The sequence below is a fragment of the Eleutherodactylus coqui genome, chromosome 3 (assembly GCF_035609145.1).
Source record: "Eleutherodactylus coqui strain aEleCoq1 chromosome 3, aEleCoq1.hap1, whole genome shotgun sequence".
NCBI classification, from domain to species: Eukaryota; Metazoa; Chordata; class Amphibia; order Anura; family Eleutherodactylidae; genus Eleutherodactylus; species Eleutherodactylus coqui.
The window spans coordinates 283265988-283289252 of record NC_089839.1 but is presented as its reverse complement, the minus strand read 5'-3'; the positions used below and the strand labels follow the sequence as shown (position 1 = coordinate 283289252).

The 23265-nt window shown below is 46.5% G+C and overlaps 1 protein-coding gene across 1 annotated transcript in view; it reads right to left on the bottom strand.

Moving 5' to 3' along the window:
• The window catches only part of TUT4 (terminal uridylyl transferase 4), a 90077-nt gene that overhangs the window by 42745 nt on the left and 24067 nt on the right, over positions 1–23265 (bottom strand). Inside the window, exons 6-15 of the mRNA XM_066597592.1 lie at positions 19210–19298; positions 17323–17374; positions 15790–15856; positions 13631–13757; positions 13391–13510; positions 13078–13278; positions 11686–11860; positions 9469–10112; positions 5875–6025; positions 4045–4131 (exon numbers count right to left, since the gene is read on the bottom strand). Coding sequence (XP_066453689.1) covers positions 4045–4131; positions 5875–6025; positions 9469–10112; positions 11686–11860; positions 13078–13278; positions 13391–13510; positions 13631–13757; positions 15790–15856; positions 17323–17374; positions 19210–19298 — 1713 coding nt within the window. The remainder of the gene's footprint in view (positions 1–4044; positions 4132–5874; positions 6026–9468; positions 10113–11685; positions 11861–13077; positions 13279–13390; positions 13511–13630; positions 13758–15789; positions 15857–17322; positions 17375–19209; positions 19299–23265) is intronic.

The following is a 23265-nucleotide window of genomic DNA, read 5'->3' as shown; positions in this document are numbered from 1 at the left end:
AGGAGGTGGGGGTGAAGGGAGTCTGCAGTTAAGCGGATAGGGACATTTTATGTTTAAACTGTTTTATTGGTACACACAAATACAACGCCCGTATATATTGAACACGGCATATCTGGTATCCGTATGCGATGAGATATCAGTCAAGTCATTGTGAGCTGTCTAGAACTGAAAACTTAGGAGGAAGCCCTTAAGGATCCCTCGGTTGCTTATATAACAGATATAAAAACACAAACATCATATCCATAGCAATTGCAATCTTAGGTTTGCCAAAAAAAAAAAAAAAAACCTTTAACAAACATTAGGTAATAAACAATCTCTTACTAAAAGGAAAAATAGAAGAAATAATAAACTCAAAGAGGGAGGGGAAAAAAGAAAGAAAAAGAAAAAAAGGGGGGAGTGAAAGGAAAGAGGGAAGATGGAGGTCAGAGGTTCCAGGAAAAGGGTTCGCAAAGAGGAGGTGAGGGGATAAAACGTATCCTGTCTGGTGGTGCTAATTAATATTTGAGACTGCCTTGATCTACCTACCCTAGGAGTACCTAGAACTCTGCAGTCTCCAAGAAAAGGATCTAAGCAGACCACTTTCCCATGCAGTCCCTGCGCTCTGGGTAGTCTTCTGACATTAATTCCTCCATGTATTTCAGGTGACAATTCTTGAACAAATTCAAGTGTCGTGGGGGGCCCTGTACTCCGCCAGTACCTAGAGATCACTGCTCTCGCCGCTGTGAGAAAGTGGCGTGAGAGGCTCTTTTTAATCACCGACAGACTCCCTGGGATAATGGAGAGCAGTGCCAGCTGTGCTGACTGAATGATCACACCATGCGTCACCCTTTCATACAGGCGGAATACACAATTTCAGAAAGGCTTCAGGTCTGGGCATTCCCACCATTCGTGGAGCATCGTCCCCGTCGCACCGTTACACCGCCAGCACTGGTCTGAGACTGATGGATATATACGGTGGATTAGAACTGGGCACCTACACCACCTAGAAAGGATCTTCTAGTTCTTTTCCTGTGAGGCGCATGCTATCAGTAGCTTGTGCGAGAACAGATATGCCCTATCCCAATCAGTATGCGGTACCGAAACGGCCAATTCTCTCTTCCAACCGAGGACAAATGAGAGGCGTCTGGAGTGATGATACTCGGTAATACACTATATATCATAGAAAAGCCATGGGAGGGAAGAGAATCCTGCAAGAACACGTTTTTTCAAATGCCGTGGAAACATCTCCCAGCTGAAAGTTTTGTTTGGGAAGTGAGAAAGGCTGATAGTTGTCTGTGTTCAAACTAGGTGAGCATCTTGTATGGATGGCTGGCCTGAAGTGTGGGCAATGAGAGTAACACCCCCCTGGGCCCACCTCTGCCAGTCTTCTGTTATCTCATGCCTTCCAACACAGGAATCTGTGTGCATGGAGACCGGGTGGAAATGCAAAGGTTGCGAAATAAGGGAGCCAAGGCTCCCCTATGTATTGGGAGGCTGTTTTTGGCCACCAACCCATCCCAAACATCCAGGCAATTCGCAGCCAGCGGGGAAGACAACAGAGGAGGGTCTGTCTTCAGGAAACAACCAAGGCAGATCCTATGAATTGGTTCCAATCATGGCCGTCTCTACCTCCACCCACTGTTAGGTAGTGGAAGAAACGTGCCATTCGAAAAGTCTTGTAAGTATAGCTGTCAAATAGTATAGTCTAGGGCAGACCTGGGCAAAGCACGGCCCGTGGGCCACATCCGGCCCGCTGAATAGCTCGGACCGGCCCGCAAAGAGTGTCCTGGTGACTCACCAATGAGTCCGGTGCTCATGTCCACGGGGAAAATCGGGCCCGCTACGGATTCTACATGTAGAATCTGCAGCGGGTCCCTCCTGCCCCGCGGACATGAGCGCTGAAAATACAAATAAATGACAATAAACTCACCTCCCATCCGCTCCGTTTCTTCTATTCGCGGCGGCGTCATCTTCTCTCGTCGCGGCCGGATCTTCATTCTTCGGCTCGGCGGATGTGCACGATGACGTCGGTGACGTGCCCCGCGCATGCGCCGGGCCGAAGCAAAATGATCCGGCCGCGGCTGAGAGAGGATGGCGCGGCGCCGAAGAGAAGAACCGGAGCGGGTAAGTAAAATGTGATTTTTGTGTCCCGCGGATCCGGACGGCTTCCATAGGCTTCAATAGAAGCCCGCGGGAGACCCGCATGAAAATGGAGTATGGTCCAGATTTTTTCATGCTCCATTTTTTTAAAAATCACTTTTATTGACGATCCGCGGGTATTTATCTACCCGCGGGTGGTCAATGCATCCCTATGGGGTGCGGATCCGCGCGCGGGAGAAGAGTTAAAATCCGCTGCGGATTTTAATTCTTCTTTTCCCAGTGGACATGAGCCCTAAGACCTCATGTCCACGGGGAAAATCAGATCCGCTGCAGATTCTCCATGGAGAATCTGCAGCGGGTCCCTCCTGCCCCGCGGACATGAGCGCCGAAAATAGCAATTTAAAAGAATTTACCTATCCGGCGCAGGCGACGAAGCTCTGCTCTTCCTCACGGCCGGATCTTCATTTTCGGCCGGCGGATGAATTCCTGACGCCGGCGGCACGTCGCCGGCACGTCGTCGACGTGCCGCGCGCATGCGCCGGGCACATCCGCCGAGCCGAAGCAAGGGAGATGCGGCCGTGAGGAAGAGAAGAGCTTCGCGGTCCGCTGCGGGTGAGTAAATGCTTTAAATTCCTATTTTAGGTCTCCCGCGGATCCGGACGGCTTCCATAGGCTTCAATGCATCCCTATGGGATGCGGATCCGCATGCAGGAAATCCGCTGCGGATCCTAAATCCTATTTTCCCCGTGGACATGAGCCCTAAGGGCTCATGTCCACGGGCAAAATGAGATTTAAAATCCGCAGCGGATCTCCCGCGCGCGGATCCGCACCCCATAGGGATGCATTGACCACCCGCGGGTAGATAAATACCCGCGGATCGTCAATAAAAGGGATTTTAAAAAAAATGGAGCATGAAAAAATCTGAACCATGCTCCATTTTCGTGCGGGTCTCCCGCGGGGTCGGCTCCCGCGGGCTTCTATTAAAGCCTATGGAAGCCGTCCGGATCCGCGGGAGACCTAAAATAGGAATTTCAAGGATTTACTCACCCGCAGCGGGCCGCGAAGCTCTTCTCTTCCTCACGGCCGCATCTCCCTTGCTTCGGCTCGGCGGATGTGCCCGGCGCATGCGCGCGGCACGTCGACGACGTGCCGCCGGCGTAAGGAATTCATCCGCCGGCCGAAAAAGAAGATCCGGCCGTGAGGAAGAGCAGAGCTTCGCCGCCCGCTACGGATAGGTAAATTCCTTTTTATTGTTCTTTTCAGCGCTCACATCCGCGGGGCAGGAGGGACCTGCTGCAGATTCTACATGTAGAATCCGTAGCGGGCCCGATTTTCCCCGTGGACATGAGCCCTAAGTGATGCCACTGTAACTTCTGAGTGGAGATGGGAGTGCTCCTTACCGCTCCCCTCTCCATTGGCAGACACGGGGGCCGCGCCGTAAAACGGGGTGAAACACCGGGTGTTCACCGCGCCGTATTACAGCGCCATTCATTTTCAATGGCGGCCGTATTCTGGCCGCAAATCGGGCGGCTGGAATACGGCCCCATTAAGGCAATGTGCATGGAGCCTTCGTATGTTGGTCTGGCCCTCTAAAACCATTCCAATTTCTCATGTGGCCCCATGGGAAAATTAATTGCCCACCCCTGGTCTAGGGTCTGAAGCTCCCACCCTCCACGTGTTTTATGGTGAGAGAGAGTGCGGTAGCTCAACCCATTTCCTCTGCCACCCCCCTATACAAAACTGCAGAAGGCTGCTTGGGTTCGCTTGAAAAAGTGAGTCAGTGAGAAGGTGTCTGGAATATGTAGAGGAATCGGGGAATTATATCCATTTTAAGAACGTTGATTTGCCCAAACCAGGATAAGCGTTTCCTGGAGTGGGTGTTCAGCTCTCGAGATGTTTTTTTTTTTTTTAACTGTGGGGCGTAATTTGTGATAATCTATTTTAAAGCCCCTTGTTCAGACTCACCATTGAATTCTTTTCGGATAAATCTCTCAAGGTAAATGAGGATCTGCTCTCGATTGTGATGCTCTGCAGGGCTAGGAGATAATTCATCTGCAATACATAAAAATGTACAAGTCTGCTTATAAAGGCATACATCAGTGTCAAAAGTTTGGCACAGGTTGTGGCAGTCTTCTAGTTTTATGTAGACTAAGGGTGCGCTTTTACACGGGATGATCTGCCGGGCAACAGATGCCCGGCGGGGTTGTCCCAGCGATAGTCGTTACTGTGCTTTTACATAGGAACGAGCATCGCTGACTGAATGGAGGCGATGCAGTGGGCCAATGATCCCTCCAGCCCGCTCACCTCAATTCGCAGTAAGCCGTCCATATGTGAACGGCTGCCTGTTTACACAGAACGAAATGTTCAGTTTTCTGCACGCAGAAACTGAAGTAGTGAAAAACATCTCGTTCGTCGTTCAGTCGGTGCATGCATCGTGGAAATCCGAGCGATAATCGTTCTGTGTAAAAGCACCTTACTTTGAAGACAATCATCAAATCATCCCACTGCATATAAGTTCTTCATCCATCTGAAATTCTTATTCACTTTTAGAGGCTGAAGATCCATCCTTTAGGTCTAGGTAAACTTCTGCTGCTGCATACCCAAGGCAGGCAATGCATATCAGATGAATATTGGCTAGACCAGCGGGACCGGCCGACCGTCTGCGAGGGCCCCCCAGCGGGACCGGCCGACCGTCTGCGAGGGCCCCCCAGCGGGACCGGCCGACCGTCTGCGAGGGCCCCCCAGCGGGACCGGCCGACCGTCTGCGAGGGCCCCCCAGCGGGACCGGCCGACCGTCTGCGAGGGCCCCCCAGCGGGACCGGCCGACCGTCTGCGAGGGCCCCCCAGCGGGACCGGCCGACCGTCTGCGAGGGCCCCCCAGCGGGACCGGCCGACCGTCTGCGAGGGCCCCCCAGCGGGACCGGCCGACCGTCTGCGAGGGCCCCCCAGCGGGACCGGCCGACCGTCTGCGAGGGCCCCCCAGCGGGACCGGCCGACCGTCTGCGAGGGCCCCCCAGCGGGACCGGCCGACCGTCTGCGAGGGCCCCCCAGCGGGACCGGCCGACCGTCTGCGAGGGCCCCCCAGCGGGACCGGCCGACCGTCTGCGAGGGCCCCCCAGCGGGACCGGCCGACCGTCTGCGAGGGCCCCCCAGCGGGACCGGCCGACCGTCTGCGAGGGCCCCCCAGCGGGACCGGCCGACCGTCTGCGAGGGCCCCCCAGCGGGACCGGCCGACCGTCTGCGAGGGCCCCCCAGCGGGACCGGCCGACCGTCTGCGAGGGCCCCCCAGCGGGACCGGCCGACCGTCTGCGAGGGCCCCCCAGCGGGACCGGCCGACCGTCTGCGAGGGCCCCCCAGCGGGACCGGCCGACCGTCTGCGAGGGCCCCCCAGCGGGACCGGCCGACCGTCTGCGAGGGCCCCCCAGCGGGACCGGCCGACCGTCTGCGAGGGCCCCCCAGCGGGACCGGCCGACCGTCTGCGAGGGCCCCCCAGCGGGACCGGCCGACCGTCTGCGAGGGCCCCCCAGCGGGACCGGCCGACCGTCTGCAGAATGGGAAGGATAAGGATCAGGCTGTTGGACTTTGACTATCTAATTCTTTAGTTCTCAAGAGGTAAGTCACTGCCACAAGTGTCTTCTTTCCCTCTACATTCAGAACATAAGCAGGTTCGACCTGTGCTCCGAATGTAGAGGACTTTGCATTTGTTCACACACACCAGTAAAAGTGAACTACATCTATACACATTACAGAATTACATTTGAGTTTGGACATTTTGGTTATGAATAAATGACCCACCATAGCACTTCTTGCAGACTCGGTCCAGTATATCCCGAAACCTGGGGGTCATGTTGGGTAAAGGCTTTAGGTCGATCTTCTTAAAATCCTCAGGACAATCATCTTTGGCATGCCCGTCTCGCTTGCAGATGCTGCAGACTATTGTGGGCGGCTGTTGGTTTAAAAAAAAAAAAAAAAAAAAAAGGATTTTACGGTATAATGTATTTACTAACATGTAAGCTTTTCACTTTACAGATATAGTAAACAATTCACGATCCAGGATTGTCAATTAGATAACAGTAAACTACTTGCTTTATAGATTCTTCTCATTGGGGGATATTTTAGCCATCGGGTATATATGCTCCTGCCACTAGGGGGCCGTAAACTACTTGCTTTATAGATTCTTCTCATTGGGGGACATATGCTCCTGCCACTAGGGGGCAGTGTTGGACTCCTCCTAAACAGCCGATAGCCATCGGCACGAGTGAGTGGATCCATGTTTAGTCCCTTATTTTCTCCCAGATCAGGGCGGTGGTTTCTGCAGCTCTGTGCAACGGTCAACTGTCACTTTCTACGATAGTACTGTATGGCTATTGAAAGCAAACATCTGATTGGCCATTCAGAACTGTATTATGTCTGTCATTGGTGGCGGTCCATGAGCTCCCAAGACCCCTAATTGTGGGAAGTAGTTGTGACTTATCTACAAAACAAGTTCAAATGAGTAAAACTAGTACCAACCACTGGTGCTCCACGGGAACGTCATCATCGGCACTTGAAAATATGTACACTGTGCTCTGCGCACATTGTACCACCTCTAAATCATTGATGGGGGTCCTACACTCAGGTCTCCATATATTCACCATAGAGGGCGTATTGGGAGGACGGCCTATTGATTGCAATGGACTCAGACTTGCTGGCTACTTTTCCGCGAAAGTTCAGCTAGGGGTACAGCTCTTGGCTACTGGGGGCTCATAAAAGGTGGTTTGCTTCTATTAAGGCTACATTCACAAAGGCGAGAAATTCATCCCCATATCGCGCCTGCCAATTTGATTTTCATGGTGATGCGGAGCGATGTTGAAAAGAGTCCCCACTGGCGATCGCGGGAAAACGTACTTTTTACAGTGTTTTTTTTGTGGTCTCCATTAATACTATATTAATGGAGACCTCCCGCCGTGGAAAAACAGTTAATTAGAACATGCCGTGATTTTTTTCCCGTTGCGCAAATCCGTGGCAGAATCCTGCATGTGAGGACTGAGCTATTAGGGTTCAATAGAACCCAATAGCTGCATTATTCTGCTGCGAATTTACGCAGCAGCGAACACGGCATAAATCCGGCCGTGGGCATTGGCCCTCAAGCTGTGATTTTTCTCTAAGGATTTTCAGCCAAACAAGTAATAAGACAGCGAGGAGTAGTTATTTCTTTTTTACTTTTCTAAAAGCCTCCATAGGTAATACACAATGCAACAACAATTTAGCCAGAGAGTTCCTGGATGGTTTCTACCTCTCAAGGAGCATGGCAGCAGGTAGCTTGCCAAGTTTGGGTGTGAAGTACCACTTCCCATCTCTGCTGGGTGTACGCGAGAATGACATCATGACCTCATATTTGAAGAGTGGCCTGACAATCCATTAAAACCATGTTTTATAGGTATCTCAGCCTCATGAGGTTCAACAGGTTCTCGTTACCTTGAAAGGTTATACTAGTTTGACAAAAGACTACTACAAGAGGAAGGTACATCTCAGCTACTCTTAGGTTGATGATGATTATTATGCTTTCAGTCCAGGCTGACTTCCGGTCACTTTATGGGTCATGGTTCTCCATGCTTTCCTATCCTTGACCGCTTCCTTTACTTCTTCCATCTACATGTTTGCATCCACCTTGATTGCGTCCAGCCGGTGTGTTCTTTGGCGTTATCTTCTTTGTGAACCACTATCTGTGCCGAGAATCAATATTGTTTTCAGAAAGTTGGCTCGCATGATCTGTCCAAAGTATGAGAGCCGCTGCTTGGTGATTTTGCCCTCTAGCGACATTTTTGGTTTGGTAGGACCATCTTTTTGGGGACCATTGCCGATCATAGTTTACGCAGCATTCTTTCCAACACCATAGTTCGAAAGCATCAATTTTCAGCTTTCGCATGACTCTATGGAGATACACGATTGCATTCATCATTTGGATCTTTGTAGTAATGCTAATACCTTTACTCTTCCATATCCTTGCCATTCCCTGCATTGTGCTATGGCCAAATGCAGTTCTTCGTTTGATTTCTGGTTCTGATTCTCCATTGCTGTCAATCTTGGATCCGAGAAGAAGAATCTTTAACTGTTTCAATTTCCTCACTGTCGATTTTTACGTGGACTGCCCCATTACTTGCTGTTATCATTACCTTTGTGTTCTTTATGTTGAGGTACAACCCCGTGCTTTCTTCTTTAACTCTTCGGATCAGATATTCCTGATACTTTTCACAAGCAACATTGTATCATTGACATATTGAAGGTTGTTGTTTCTTCCACAGACTTTCACTCCAATTCCTTCCCAGGAAACCGCTGAATAGCTCCATCTGCTGGTATGTAAGGGGCTAACCACACTGCCATATTGTGCCTCCAAACGCAGGTCTCCTGACCTGTAGTCCAAGCACAATACGCTCCTATGATGCTCGGAGTTCAGCATCACCATCTGAACTCCTGACATCAGCATTCACATCGCGAGCACTGGTGCTACCAGGAATTTGGGACGGTGATGTTTTGGCATCTCTGATTGGCTGCAGCTGTCACCTGACTTCCATCAGACGTACATACTGGCAGTTGGCTCAGGTTTTCCTGGGGGACTGAAGACAGGCGAATAGTCTTTTTCAACCTTATGCCATGCTTAGCCGTTCATTTTTTTTTATATAAAGAGGAGAAAACCCCTTTAATTATGATACTGATACAGCAAAACCTGGACCACAGCAGAATTACAGAAGCAAACTTTTAAACTTAGAACAGTGTTAAGGCCCTTTTACATGGTACAACCTGTTGGGTACAGATGTCTGACAGGTTGTCCAAGCAATAACCGTTTCCGAGGAACAAGAATCACTCAGTTAATGGACGTGGAGTGGGTCAGGGATCATTCTGGCCCACCAGCCTCAATTAACAAAAAACAGGCAGTCGTTCACTTGTAAACAGGTAATCGTTTACACGGGCCGATCCATCCTTCGGTTTTCTGCATGGAGAAACTGGAAGACGAGCGAGAAGCAAACAAATTCTCGTTCTTCGTACAGTCGGGGCTTGAAACTACACTGAACGATAATTAATCGGAACCCCTGCTGGATGTGGGAATCGAAACAATTTATCAGCCTGTGTAAAAGAGCCTTTATAGTAGTTTATCTTGTAGGACCGGTTTAAAAAGAAAAAAAAAGTGCCACCCCAGCACACAGGCGATGCTTGGAATTGCAGCTGTTTCATATACTACCACAACTTGTGGACAGGTATGGAACAGTCCTTGGGAAGACAGCAGCCATACGCATTACACAATGGTCAGGCAAACCCGACAATTCTTCCCCCCTCCACCCCACCATACATATTCTTTTCTGATTCCTACACATTTCATATATGATCCCTATGCTACATGTAGTTTCTTACCTTTCCAGAAGTTAATATAAGCTTATCAAAGACGTAATGCAACTCCTCCTCATTAAAGTTTCCTTCATTTTTCAAGCTTTCGTGATGACATGAGGTAGCATAGGCGCACTTGTCAGGCTCGTTTTGTGAAGAACATGCCGCTTCTGAAGCGCACTTTCCTTCAGTAGTATCATCATCATCCTCGTCGTCAGTAACTCCTGGGGAGTCTCTTCTATTATATTTTCCACTTTCTGTATTCCCTAAATCTTCAGACGTCTGGTCTGTCTCAGACAAACCAGACAAATCTAAGTGATCTTGAGAAGAGCTCGAATGAACCGTCTCCTCGTCGCTCACATGCAGTCTTTCAATGCTGTCCTTTTCAGATGCACAATCTGAACTATTGCACCCTATTGTTTCTAAGTCGTCGCTTTCCATATCACCCTCATCACTTTCTGCATCCTGGAGGCTACCATTAGCCACAGGATCGCCAGACTTGTCGCTGGTAGACTTTCCCCTCTTCCTAATTCCAGCTTTGGATTTGTTCCTCTCATTCCTTTGTGGACATGCAAAATATCTGTAGGCTGCACGGAAGCGCTCTAGGATGTACTCGTAGACCATCTGGCTGTTGAGACTCCTTGCGACGTTCCTCTTTAGTGCAAAAGGATCTAGAGAAAACAAACATAGTTTTGTGATTTTACTACAAAAAGTTTGCCTCGCACTGAACTCATGTGAAAACACTGGACAGTCAGGAAGAAGTGATGGCAATTAATAACTTGTATAGAAAAAACACCAGGAGACCAAGGCCGAGGTCGTGCAGGTTTACAAAAAGGGACTTCCGTACTTGTAACCAATGTTTCCCGGTTAAGCATCTTGAAAAGTCCTTCAATTTTCTTCTATACTTTGAGTTTCAATTCCTTACTTTTTCTCCAGGAAATATCCCTGTTTAGGTCCAGAAGCCAAAAAAGCTGTTTGAATTGTTTTCAGGAAACAATCATGTCGTTAATGTCAAATTGATGATGAATTTGCTACATTATCAAAATGGAATTTCAGTTCTGAGCTGAAAGGGAATCAATCGCTACACTAAGGGGCCTCGTGTGGCACAGAGTGTTAAGGCAGCAGTATGCTAGCCAAAGCTCTTGCTCACGACCTGAAGGTTGAGAGTTCAATCCCTGCTTCATTCAGGTAGCCGTTGACTCAGCCTCCATTCTTCAGAGGTCGGTAAAACTTGAACTTTGTATCCCAAAAAAGGCTCACCATTATCCCAGGCTTTAGGAAACCATTGCTCCTTCAGCTCTCTGCTTTATTACAGCCACTGTGCCTGACAAGCAATAAAAGTTGTGCCACAGTCCTTTTAAAACAGCTGATTGGCAGATGTGCTAGAAGCTGGAACCTGACGAATCCAATACCCATTCCTATCCAAAAGGAGGATAGACAATAACTTTTTTGGCAACCCTTTAAAAATGTGAAAAAAATAATTTTCACTTTTGGCTAGGGAAAACATAGGAGCGACTGCAGCTTCAATAGTTCCTACTAAATGAAAAGGGAAAATGGAAGCAATCTTAGAACATCGCTTTAAGATAGTTTCACACAAGCATATTATAAAAACACATCCATAAGAAGGATCCTTCATAAGGACGTGTGAAAGGGGACACTGCAACCATAGGTCATCGGTATTTTATCATTGTTTGATCTGTATGTGCCTCCATATTTGCATTCACTGGTTTTAATTTTTTATGTACTGATCCATATCTGCCCAAAAGAAAATGAAAAACAATTAATACAAATACAGAGGCAACAAAGTCACGCATGCTGCGTTCCTAAAACACGACCGTATATTTAAAAAAAAATGCAGTCATGTAAACAGATACATAGATCTATGTTAGCTCACTTTAAAGGTCCACAAAGCATGGACCAAATAGAGTAAAAATGCCCTTTTTAGGGCTCATGTCCACGGGAAAATTATATTTAGCCAATCCACACAGGAGGAAAAAAAACACAAATCTGCATCCCATAGGAATGCATTTACCATTCGCGGTCAATTAAATAGGATCACGCGTGTGGGAGCTCTCTCTCAATTGATCTCCCGCATGGGGGGGGGGGGGGGGGAACCCCTGACAATTATAGTGCATCCGCAGCAGAAAGACGCGCAGGCTTGATTTTCCCCATGGACATGAGGCCTTAGAAAGTGATCTTACCAAGAACTAAAAAAGGACAAGACGAAGGATAATAAGTCATTACCTTCTATGGCTATTCGTCTTTTTGGCCAGTTCTTGTTTTCCCTGCTTAGCAGGTTTTGTACTCGCACGCTGATCACACATTCTTCCATTGCAAACTCTAAGGTGTAAAATTTAAGCAACTCCAGCCACAGCTGCCCAAGAGATACCTGGCGAGACTGCTCAAACACCAAGCGGCACTAGGAAGAAAAAACAGGAGAAAATACATTTACAAAGTTTGACACGTCTAAATTCTGAGTTTGCCAGCGATAGCCTTGTCCTCCCAAAGTCCCAAATGTAAGCGATATTGAACCCCATACAACAAACTATACAGTTAGTCCCCGACTTGCGAATAGGTTCCGTTCCAGGAGCCTGTTCGCAAGTCGAACAAATGGTAGTATGGAGCGGGATCGCGGGTGGATCCCGCTCCATACGTCGGGTGCCGGCTGTTCTTACAGCGGGCACCAGGTGGCAGCAGTTCCGACTAGCCGCGCCGCTTGTCGGAACTGTTAACACTTTAAATACCGCTCTGACAGCGGTATTTAAAGTGTTAACAGTTCCGACGAGCGGCGCGGCTCGTTGGAACTGCTGCCGCCGGGTGCCCGCTGTAAGAAACAGCCTGCACCCGACATTCAGGGGGCCCGTACAGCGTCCCACGATGAGATCGCGGGATGCTGTGCGGTTGCTAGGCAGCCGGGGACCTCCTAAAAGGCCCCAGGGCTGCCTATGCAGAGTGCCTATCAAGCGCACGGCTTGATAGGCGCTCTGCATAGACAGCCCTAGGGCCTTTCAGAAGGCCCCTGGCTGCCTAGCAACCACACAGTGTCCCTCGATCTGACCGGACAGGCTTCTATCAGGCTTGATAGAAGCCTGCCCGGTCCCTGCACAGCATGATGTAATGCCATAGCATTACATCATACTGTGCTGTACAGATCGTTCGTATCTAGCGAAATTCGTAAGTCGAATGTTCGCAAGTAGGGGACTATCTGTACATAGAATACATAGAAATACACCCATCAACAAATCAAAAGTGGAAAAGAAAAAAAAAAAAGGAAGAACGAATTGAAAACAATTCAGAACAGTTATGGTACACGTTCGGCTCATGACGAAAAATAGATATATTATGCCATTAGGATTTTTTGGTACAACATCTACTTCAATCCATGCTAAGGAAGGGCATCATTTTTTTTCTGGAAAGCACCTTTAAACGTAATTACAGGCAATGAGTCCTACCAGTGATTGAGTTTCAAAGTCACAATCTGATACACATATTGATGAAAAATTAAAAACACACAACTCTACAAGAATTTGCAGGCTACCAGCACACAGACACAAATGTGTTTAAGCAAAAAAAAAACAAACAAAACACCTAAAAATTTTTAAAACTACTCCCCTCAACTTGCACAGCATTACTTGCCTTTCCATGCTTCTCTTTATTCCTCTTGTTCTCAGCTTCGGATCCAACATTCCTCCTGTGGCTCTCAGCCCTTCCCCGTCCATCCATTCCCATATTCTTGCGGTCATCACTGGCTGGTCTGTACTCCCACTCAACGTACTTCTCTTCAGATACACCCTTTAGATGATAGTCATCCAACCTCTTTGTTTCAAAGCTGTCTACCTATTGTTCAAAGGGCACAATATAGATATTGATTACTACACATAGTGTACTTTAAAGCAAAAAAAAAAAAAAAAAAAAAGGGGGGGGGGGGGGGCCAAAATAAAGTACTTACCCATGATCCCAAGTATGCTGGAAGGATTGGTGGCTGCCTTTTCTGTAGAAAAAACACCACCATTAAGGCAAAAGAGTAAGACGGGATCCCACCTTCTGCTTGGCAGTCGATATGGCATAGCTGGAGAAGACAGGAGAAAAAAAAAAAAAAAACACATTACTATTCAACCCCATTGTTTAGATTACTGTAGACACTATAGAAAGGTAACACAAAAAGGTTTGACTTTTAAAAATTACTCACTCTTGCCCAGTAGCGAAAAACCAACACCAAGGGAATGAGCGTGGGCTCCAGTCTGCCTACTGCTGCTAATAACTCGGTGGTAAGGCACGCTGTGTCGTTTCCAGCACTCACTTTGCATACTAAACCACTGGGGCAAAAAAATAAAGGGGTATTAGGAATGACAAACTAACCTGCTCAAAAAGCTAAGTGAACACTTAAGCATCACAATATAACCCCAAGTCACCCAAAATGTAAGAATATCACTATCCAGCTAGGAAACAGAAGGGATTGTTAATTTCACCTGCTTTGTAGCAAAATGAAAGTATCAACAAGTGCATTGGAGGTGCAACAGCAAGACAACCCCCAAAAAGGGAATGGGGACAATTCCTCTCTTCTAATCTTTCTCTAGTTTTGCGTGGTTAGGGTTCTCATCACTACTGGTAGCATGAGGAATTACCCGCAGTCCAATCAGGTTGAACAGGCAGTCCTGCTCCTCTAGGGTGGCACATCCATACGTGCCGCCCCAAGAAGAATTTTACCGCCAACTTCGTGGGGTTCTCTCATGCAACAGGGTCAACAGTATATGAAAAAAATGGTCAAATCAAATTGCAGCCGAATGCAACACTGGTGCGCCAATTAACATGTCTGAAAGACCAACTTAGCATAGATGGACTAGAGCAGCAGACAACCAGCTCCAGCATCATTGCTGTCTAAGAGAAACAGAAAGGCAAGTCTCCATTGGGCAAAAGAGCACAAATTGTATCACTGATCAGATGATGGGAATGTCAGAATCTGGCACAAGCAGCATGAATCAATGAATGCTTTCCATCGGGGGCCAACACATCAGGACGGTGGAGGGATGATCTGAGGGGTGTTTTCTTGGCAAACACTGGGTCCTCCAATACCTGTGAATGGATGTTTGGTAAGGCAGGTTAAGTCTTCTTCTGACGGAAGGCTGATCTAAGTGCTTTCCTTTTTGACCCCCTCTGATGACCCCAACAGCAATAAAGTTGGAAGAAGCTCATTGGGATTGTGAATATATGTCGCCTGTATAGGGCTTAATAGATAAACTGCAGGGCAGGGGTCAGCCACCAGCGAGTTGGGGTATCCTTTTCAGTTAGACAGGGCATAATAAAGGTCATCGTAGGGACAGTTTGAGCACCATATTGCCTAACCGGAATAAAGTGACAAGTCTATTCTATATGAATGAATAGGATACCCTGCTTTCCATTCAATTGGAAATTGAATGAAGAGTATCTGTAGGTAACACTGATCCATCAAATCGTGAGTAAAAGGTGCGTTCATCCAATTTAAATTTTGGTTATATGGGTTGTGAAAGAAACTAGTAAAGTAAGTTTTAAAATGGGAACACTATTGCAGTGCTACTTGTGTTGGTTGTAGTGTCACTTCATTGCGAAATAACAGCAAACACAGTGAACTACTACAGTTCCGAAGGCCAAAAGAGATCAGATGTGCTACTAAATGGACCTCTCTAATAAAATTGGCCATTTAGGCCTCCTTCCCACGAACGGATTTACGCCGCGTAAATTCGCGGCAAAAATCCGCTGCGTGGCCCCCTGCTATTAGGTTCTATTGAACCTAATAGCACAATGCTCACGATGCGTAATTCCACCGCGGAATTACGCACTGCGATTTCTCCCGTCCTCACCCGCAGCATGCTCTATTTGCTGCGGGTGAGGACGGGCTGTACGCGCTGACGGCTTCCATTGCAGTCAATGGAAGCCGTCCGTTCACGCTATCTCCCGCTGTAACCAGCGGGAGATAGCGTGAAAAAACGCTTCCCTACCTACCGCCGCAGCGTCATTTGACGCGGCCGGCCGCGTCACGTGACACGGTGGGCGTGTCACACGACGCGACGGCGGTGGGCGGGGAAGCGGTTTCACGCTATCTCCTGCAGGTAAGTATAGGGGCTCTGGGGGGCGCCGTGACGGGCTTCACTGCGTAATATTACGCGGCGGAGCCCGTCACGCTTGTGGGAAGGAGGCCTTAGGATATTAACAAGTAAGTCCGCACAGATTTTCGACCAATTTAGAATACAAAATACAAAGTGGTGTTCAAGTGACATTTATAGTATATGACAAGTATAGTTTCCAATATATGCATTTGTCAGTGTGTCAACTGTGAAGATCACAATTCTTGACAAAAAGTTACAAACGTACCTCTTCTCTTTGCAAAACACTACAGGAACTTTTGCATGGAAATCAGATTCAACATCCACATAGCAAGCTGGTTTGAGAGACAAGGAAAAGCAAATAAAAATTACATGAGATATGTATGTCTAGCTTTAGGGACTTGCTTCAGAATACAGACAGTTAAGCATCGCTCCATTTAAAGAGAACCTATCAGCATATCTATGACATCCAAACCAAAGGCAGAATGAACCCAGGACAGAGGAGCCAATTTCGCTCATGTAGGTTTTATTCTGAAAGGCTACCGAGTTTCAGAAGAAACACTTCGAAGTCTGACTCTGAGGTCAGCACTCAGATCTCTCGAGTAGAAGGAGCAGGTAGAGCCTGGCACGGCCCGTCTCCATTTCTGAGCTCCGTTCCAGCTGACCTTCGAGTCAACCTTCTTTTTTTTCTAAAATGCATTAGTTTTATAGAACACCGCATACAATATGGGCGCAGTGTACATGTCTCTCCCGGGTTCACGGTGCCTGTGGATTGGGCAGCATGAACTTGGTGAAAGGCTCGCTTTAACCCCTTGAGTGGCAGGTTTCCTACCACCCTGTCGTGCCCACCAGGGCAGGTTTTTTAAAATGGTCTAATCATTGAATTTTAACTAATTTTGCAGTTGCGTCTCAAGAGCCATAACTTTTTCATTTTTCCATTGACATGGCCATATAAGGGCTTGCTTTCTGCGGGACAAGTTGTGATTTTTTAAACAGGGGGGAGGAAAAAAAGAAATGGTGAAAAAAGAAAAAAAGGGGCCATGTCATTAAGGGGTTAAATAATGTATTAACTTCCTTCTCTGGGTCATTACGACGCACGGATACCACATGTGTGATTGTATTTTTGATTTTTTACAAAGTAAAGGGAGACAAGTGCTTTTATTATTTTTTTAATAATTTTTGTACTTTTTTTTGTCCCTTTAGGGGACTTCCACAGGGACCCATCAGGACCCCTGATCACATTCCGGGGGTCCAATGGTGACAGCCCTTTACATGCTGCAGTCACAGACTGCAGCATGTAAAGGGTTAACAGCAGAGATCGGAGGTTTTCTCTGATCTCTGCTGTAAGAGCTGGTACCTAGCTGTCCTCTGACAGCCAAGCACCAAGCTCTCCCTGCCACAGAGACCATCGGCTTGCTTCTGACAAGCCGATGGTCTCTATGGCAACCTGTAAACAAAGCAGGAGATTGCCGGCATATCGGCAATATCTTCTGCTGGTTTTTCAAAGCCCTTGCTTTGTTCTCTGTGGGTCTGTGCAGGCAGAGCACAATGTCACAGCTTGTGGCATTGTGCTCTGCAGCTCCCATAGCGATACATAGCCTGGAAATCTTCCGGGCTATGAGCAGTAGAGCTCGTCCCAGAAAATTTCCGGGCGTGCCACTCAAGGGGTTAAGAGAACATACAAGGAGAACTAATTAGTCCAAAATATAATTTTCACATGTTTTCATTATCCCAAATGTAGACTGTCAAGATCAAAAATGAGTTCCGACAATATGGAGCAAGGGGAATGAAAACTACTTACCGCAGTTTTTTAGAATATCAAGAACTTGGATCAACACATCTGGTTGGCTCATCTGAAAAAGAAAAATGTGATTACACGAGAACTTTAACAAGGATGTTATAAAATACAAGAAAAAGCAGTAATAGGGATGATACAGAACAAGTCCTATCAATAGTTGAATTCTTGTGGAAATCCGTTAAGTTACCAGTTCCATATAATGTTAAAGATCACTAAATGTAGGCATTAATCCAGCGTTACCATGCAACACCATGGGGGCAACTTCCTGCAGTACCTCCAACAAACTCAGATTGCTTTATAGTAAACAGCAATGAACATCCACCCTTGACCACCATTTAGTTTTAATTTTTACTTAAAACAGACCCAAAATGCAGTGCTGATTAATTTGTTAAAGGGGTTCGAGGCTTTGGACAATCCCTACTTGTTAGAAGGGACCTGAAAGGGCCACTCCAGGGAAAAGGTTTTCATTATGCACAAATTCCCCGGTATATATACAAGTCGGTTAGCATTTCCTCGTTTAGTTATTCCTTTCCATCTAAAAATTCCTGAAGTCCTTCTCTTCAGGTTGGCTATGTGATCCCTTTGTGACCAACTGGGAATTCATCGGTTTTGTGTTCTCTCCAGGAGTCACTATTTCAGTCACCAAAACTTCCTGTATGATGGAACGGCACTGATTGCACCACACAAGCTCTTCAAAGAAACTTTCCCAGTTACTGATGAGACTACTTTCACACAGTAATGAATTAGATGACAGTTCAAAAGTCAAAATTTTCCTGTAGTGCCACCACAGGGGAGATGAAGCATTGCACGGTACACATTCAGATCAATGGGTTGTCTGTGTAAGGGTGGTTTCACATCTGTGTAGGTTCCCTTGCAGATCCAGCTGAAGATACTGAAAGAAAAAGCGCAGCATGCAACTTTTCTTCCGTCCAAAAGCCGACCGGACCCCATTCTAAATCAATGTTGTCCGCCCAGTGCTATTCAGTTCCATCCACTAGGATTCCCCTATCCTGCTCCCTAAACAGAGCAGGATAGGGGAATCCCCAGTGCAGATGTGAAACCACCCTTATGCAAGCCAGGACAAGTCGGCAAGAGTGAGAGGCGCTCTTTATTACAGATTTCCACTCTGTCCAAGGGATGACGATCCTGAACTGTGGAACTCAGAATTTCCAAAGAGAATGTATGATGAGTTTTTTTTAAACATGGCTACCCCTTTAAGTCTTTTTTGCCCCCTTGTTTTGTCTTGTGTGTTGGTCTAACCAAAGATTTTAGATTTTAATTTCAATAAAAGGTTATATTTTAGGAATACAGAATCCTTACAGTGAAACTTCCTTTTAGTGATCTAGTTGATTCTTCTGCCTCAGTGAAAGACTGTGGATCTACAGCAAAATCCATTCCAAAATCTGTGACGCATGAACACACCCCAAGGATGCATTGAGACGTGGCAGATTTGCAGCGGAAAAATCTGCACTATTTGCGGATTTTGTCGCAGATCCACAGCAGACTTCACCCCTTCTGCTGCAGATCTGTACCACAATTTGCACAAAATGGGTGGAGATTTTTCTGCAGATCTGTACCACAATCGCCACATGTGAAAGCACCGTCCAGTTGGCTTTGCTTGGGACAATTACAGTTTGTAGTTGAGAAGTTGAGAAGCTACTGGTTAGTTGTTGAAAGTCAAACACAAGACAATAATTAGCCAACAAATAGATTGTTTTTTTTTTTTCTTTCAGGAGAGTTGAAATAAAAGCGACTAGTGAACGAATGATCAAATAGTCACCAGGTTGTCGGCAGGGTTTACACGAATGTCGCTTACTTTTACTCATGAGCATCTCATAGGACGACAGTTGTGTAAAGCCACGCTTATTCTTCATTAACCATGAAACATACCTTAGGTGGAAACTTTACATCTATGTTAAGGTCACTCGTTTTAAATGCAAATCTACTCAGCGACGATCCGTACATTCTCAGGGAACAGTCTGAAACAGAGAAAAAGAGGATGTACCCGCAGCTTTATCAAATATTAAAGAAATTAACTCATATTTAACATGTCTGGAACCGGCCACTTGCAAGACAACCAGACGATTCCTGGTTCAAGCAATATTTGTGCCATGAGATGGGCGATTGGTGGACAACAATGCCTGTCTACATGAAGACGCGACCAGTCACTCTCCTTTAACCCTTTCCAATCAAATTTTGGATTCAGAGTTTCCTAAAAGGCTTTCCCTTTTTGCTGTTATACAACGGTGCCATCTGCTGGCTAAAGCCAGGGTGTGTGCGCCAGAGAGGCTCCAACAGCAGAGTGGCTGGCAATAGATAGTAAAAATACCCTGTCGGACGTCTTGTGAATTGGAGCTGTACAAACTTCAATCAGAATGTAGGAAGATGTCAGACAGTGGATTGGAAAGGGTTAAAGAGGTTTACCAGGGAACTATCAGCTTTTGCCTATTCTCAGGGTCAGTCATCAATAGTTGATTGGCCGGGGTCCACCACTTGGGTTCCCTGTCTACAAACCCGCTGTCAGCACCATAAGATACAGGGGTACGGAATGGAAGCTGCTGCAGCTCTTATTATTAAAGAGATTGTCCAGAGTTATAAAAACATGGCTGTTTTCGTCTAAACACAGCGCCACCCTTGTCCATGGATTGTGTTTCATAGTGGAGCCGAGTCCCTATTCCCTTCAATGGAGTTAAGTTGCCATACAACACACAACCTCAAGGACTTGGGTGGTACTGTGTTTGGAAGAAAGCAGTTATTTTTTCTAACCCTGGACAATCCCTTCAAAATCAAACGGCAGCTGAACCTGCAGTTGCAAGCACCGGCCACTACTCAGGGGTCGGAACAGCAGGTTCACTCTGTACTTGTGTGTTGTGGTGCTGACAGCCGGCGCCCGATCAGCCGTTTGGCAGGGTCCCAAGGTCATCAATAGTTGTATTTTCCTGGCAAAAACCTCTATTTGGCTGCTTTTCATATCTCCCTTATACTTCAAAAATGTGGATGTAGATCCCGTTTAGTTAGTCCCACACTGGTGGAAATTTTTGCAGCATACAAATTCGATATGCCAAGGAACTTATTGAAAACTAGCATATTCAGGTAACTTAACTGCCCCTTGTGGGAAAACTCCTTTATCAACAGGAGGATAATAAAAAGTAAAAAATTGTTGAGGACCCCAAGACCACTGACCCTCTTCACAGGCGTTAGACTGGAGCAGCGTTGAGCAGGAGTGCTGCTCTAGTCAAAGTCTACCTAAACCGAAGGAAACAAACTGGAAAATGAGTACATTAAATATTAAATACGTTGTAACCACCCCAAGTCCCTTGTATTCTTTTCAAGTTTTGTAACAGACATAACGATATGCAAGGAAACCCCAGATCATGTTTCTGTGTGGATACAGAGTACCATATGGTGAGTACACACACATAATGGCTATTATTTCGGAAGGCCCTTGTAGACTGCAGTCACTAATGCGATTCTACTTCCTGATGAAAACTGCATGTTACTTTGCAAAATATGCGGATCTTACTATTTAAAAAACACTGAGTTATATTTGCCAAAACTACATTAACCGCTTAACGCTACAGGACATGGGGCGATCCTGCTCCTATACAATGCGGGTGTGGGCTGCAAGAAACTGACAGCCGCCCACAACAGCTCCGATAAGCCACGCTGCTCATCCGAGCTGCTAACCTTTAAATGCTGAAGGCAATTCTGACAATGGCATTTAACCCCTTGAGTGGCACGCCCGGAAGTTTTCCGGGACGAGCTCCACTGCTCATAGTGACATAGCCCGGAAGTTTTCCGGGCTATGTATCACTATGGGAGCTGCAGAGCACAATGCCACAAGCTGTGACAGTGTGCTCTGCCTGCACAGACCCACAGAGAACAAAGCAAGGGCTTTGAAAAACCAGCAGAAGATATTGCCGATATGTCGGCAACCTCCTGCACTGGTTTGTTTACAGGTTGCCATAGAGATCATCGGCTTGTCAGAAGCAAGCCGATGGTCTCTGTGGCAGGGAGAGCTTGGTGCTTGGCTGTCAGAGGACACCTAGGTACCAGCTCTTACAGCAGAGATCAGAGAAAACCTCCGATCTCTGCTGTGTTAACCCTTTACATGCTGCAGTCTATGTGACTGCAGCATGTAAAGGGCTGTCACTGCAGCATGTAAAGGGCTGTCACCATCGGACCCCCGGAATGTGATCAGGGGGTCCTGATGGGTCCCTGTGGAAGTCCCCTAAAGGGACAAAAAAAAAAAGTTAAAAAAATTATAAAAAAAATTATAAAAACACTTGTCTCCCTTTACTTTGTAAAAAATCAAAAATACAATCACACATGTGGTATCCATGTGTCGTAATGACCCAGAGAAGGAAGTTAATACATTATTTAACCCCTTCATGACATGGCCCCTTTTTTTCTTTTTCCCCATTTCTTTTTTTCCTCCCCACTGTTTAAAAAAATCACAACTTGTCCCGCAAAAAACAAGCCCTCACATGGCCATGTCAATGGAAAAATGAAAAAGTTATGGCTCTTGAGACGCAACTGCAAAATTAGTTGAAATTCAATGATTAGACCATTTTAAAAAACCTGCCCTGGTGGGCACGACAGGGTGGTAGGAAACCCGCCACTCAAGGGGTTAAATGACTGATGTCCTGTACGGCAACCCGCGATTAGATCACGGGTTGGCTGTCAGAAGATGGTGGCAGAAAATAAAATTTTTAAAAAAGTTAAATATCTTTGAGAAAAAATTAAAAAGTTGTGCAGAAAAAACAAAAGCTATAAATTTGGTATGGCAATAATCGTATTGACCCAAAGAATAAAGTTCTGTCATTTTTCTTGCAGTATGTACACTGTAGAAACAAGACGCGCCCAAAGATAGCAGAATTTAATTTGTTTCTATTTCACTCCACTGTACATTATATGGTACATTAAATAGTACCATTGAAAAATACAACTTTTACCGCAAAAAATAAGCCCTCATACAGAGACGTCGATAGATAAAGAAGAAAAAAAAAAAAGAATGTAGGGTTACAATTTCTTAAAGCGTGTGTGTGTGTGTGGGGGGGGGGGGGTGGAAAAAGAAAAAACTGAATATGGAAAAGAAAAAAATTAAAGGGCTGTGTCCTTAAGGGGACCAATTTCAGATGGCCATACACGAACTCTGCATCTAGTGTGTATAGAGACTGTGTCCAGACTTCTCTGGACAGCAGAGATTAGGAAAAAGGAGAATAAGGCACGTTTGATTTCAACCTACCCGAGCCTTTGTTCTACCGGGAGATAACCGCTGCCAGAGATGTCAAGCGCCAGCTTATCCCCCTCTCCCCATCAGGAAAACACACACGCTTGGTCAAGCATGCATGTGTATAGGGAAGGGGTTTGGAGTAACAGCCATCAGCTGACAACTGTCCAAGTAGAAGGCCACCTTTACACAAGTAGAGCAGCAAGTAGGTGGGAGAGCGGGAGTGGAGGGATTAAGTAATTATATAGAAAGGCTCATTGGATAGCTTTTCAGAAATCATAGAAATCTATAGGGAAGTCTTTAATTGTGTCCATTAATGGTTACTGAGGGGAGTCCACTAACTGGCCTTGTATGTGGTAGCACGTTAGCCCAGCATACTATGTAAAGTCTAGAGATAAACCGATGATACCCCTTGTTTCAGTCAAAAAAATGGCCGACTGTGTAGATAACTGATACTAGGCTGCCACACTTCCTGGTGTCCGTTGATAATACCAGCGCTGCCCCAGAAGTACTAATCTTCTCTGAGAATTCATTTGGCAGCGAAGAGTGTAAGTTGTACAAGTCTATTGTGCTGTAAGTAGATTGTACACCCGCAGGCACGTTAAGTACTCCAGTCAGGTCAGACACAACGATTATCGCTTAAAAGCCATGAGCGATAATTGTTGTGTGTAAATGTGCCCCCATCCTTTACTTTTCGTCCATCGCTGATTTCA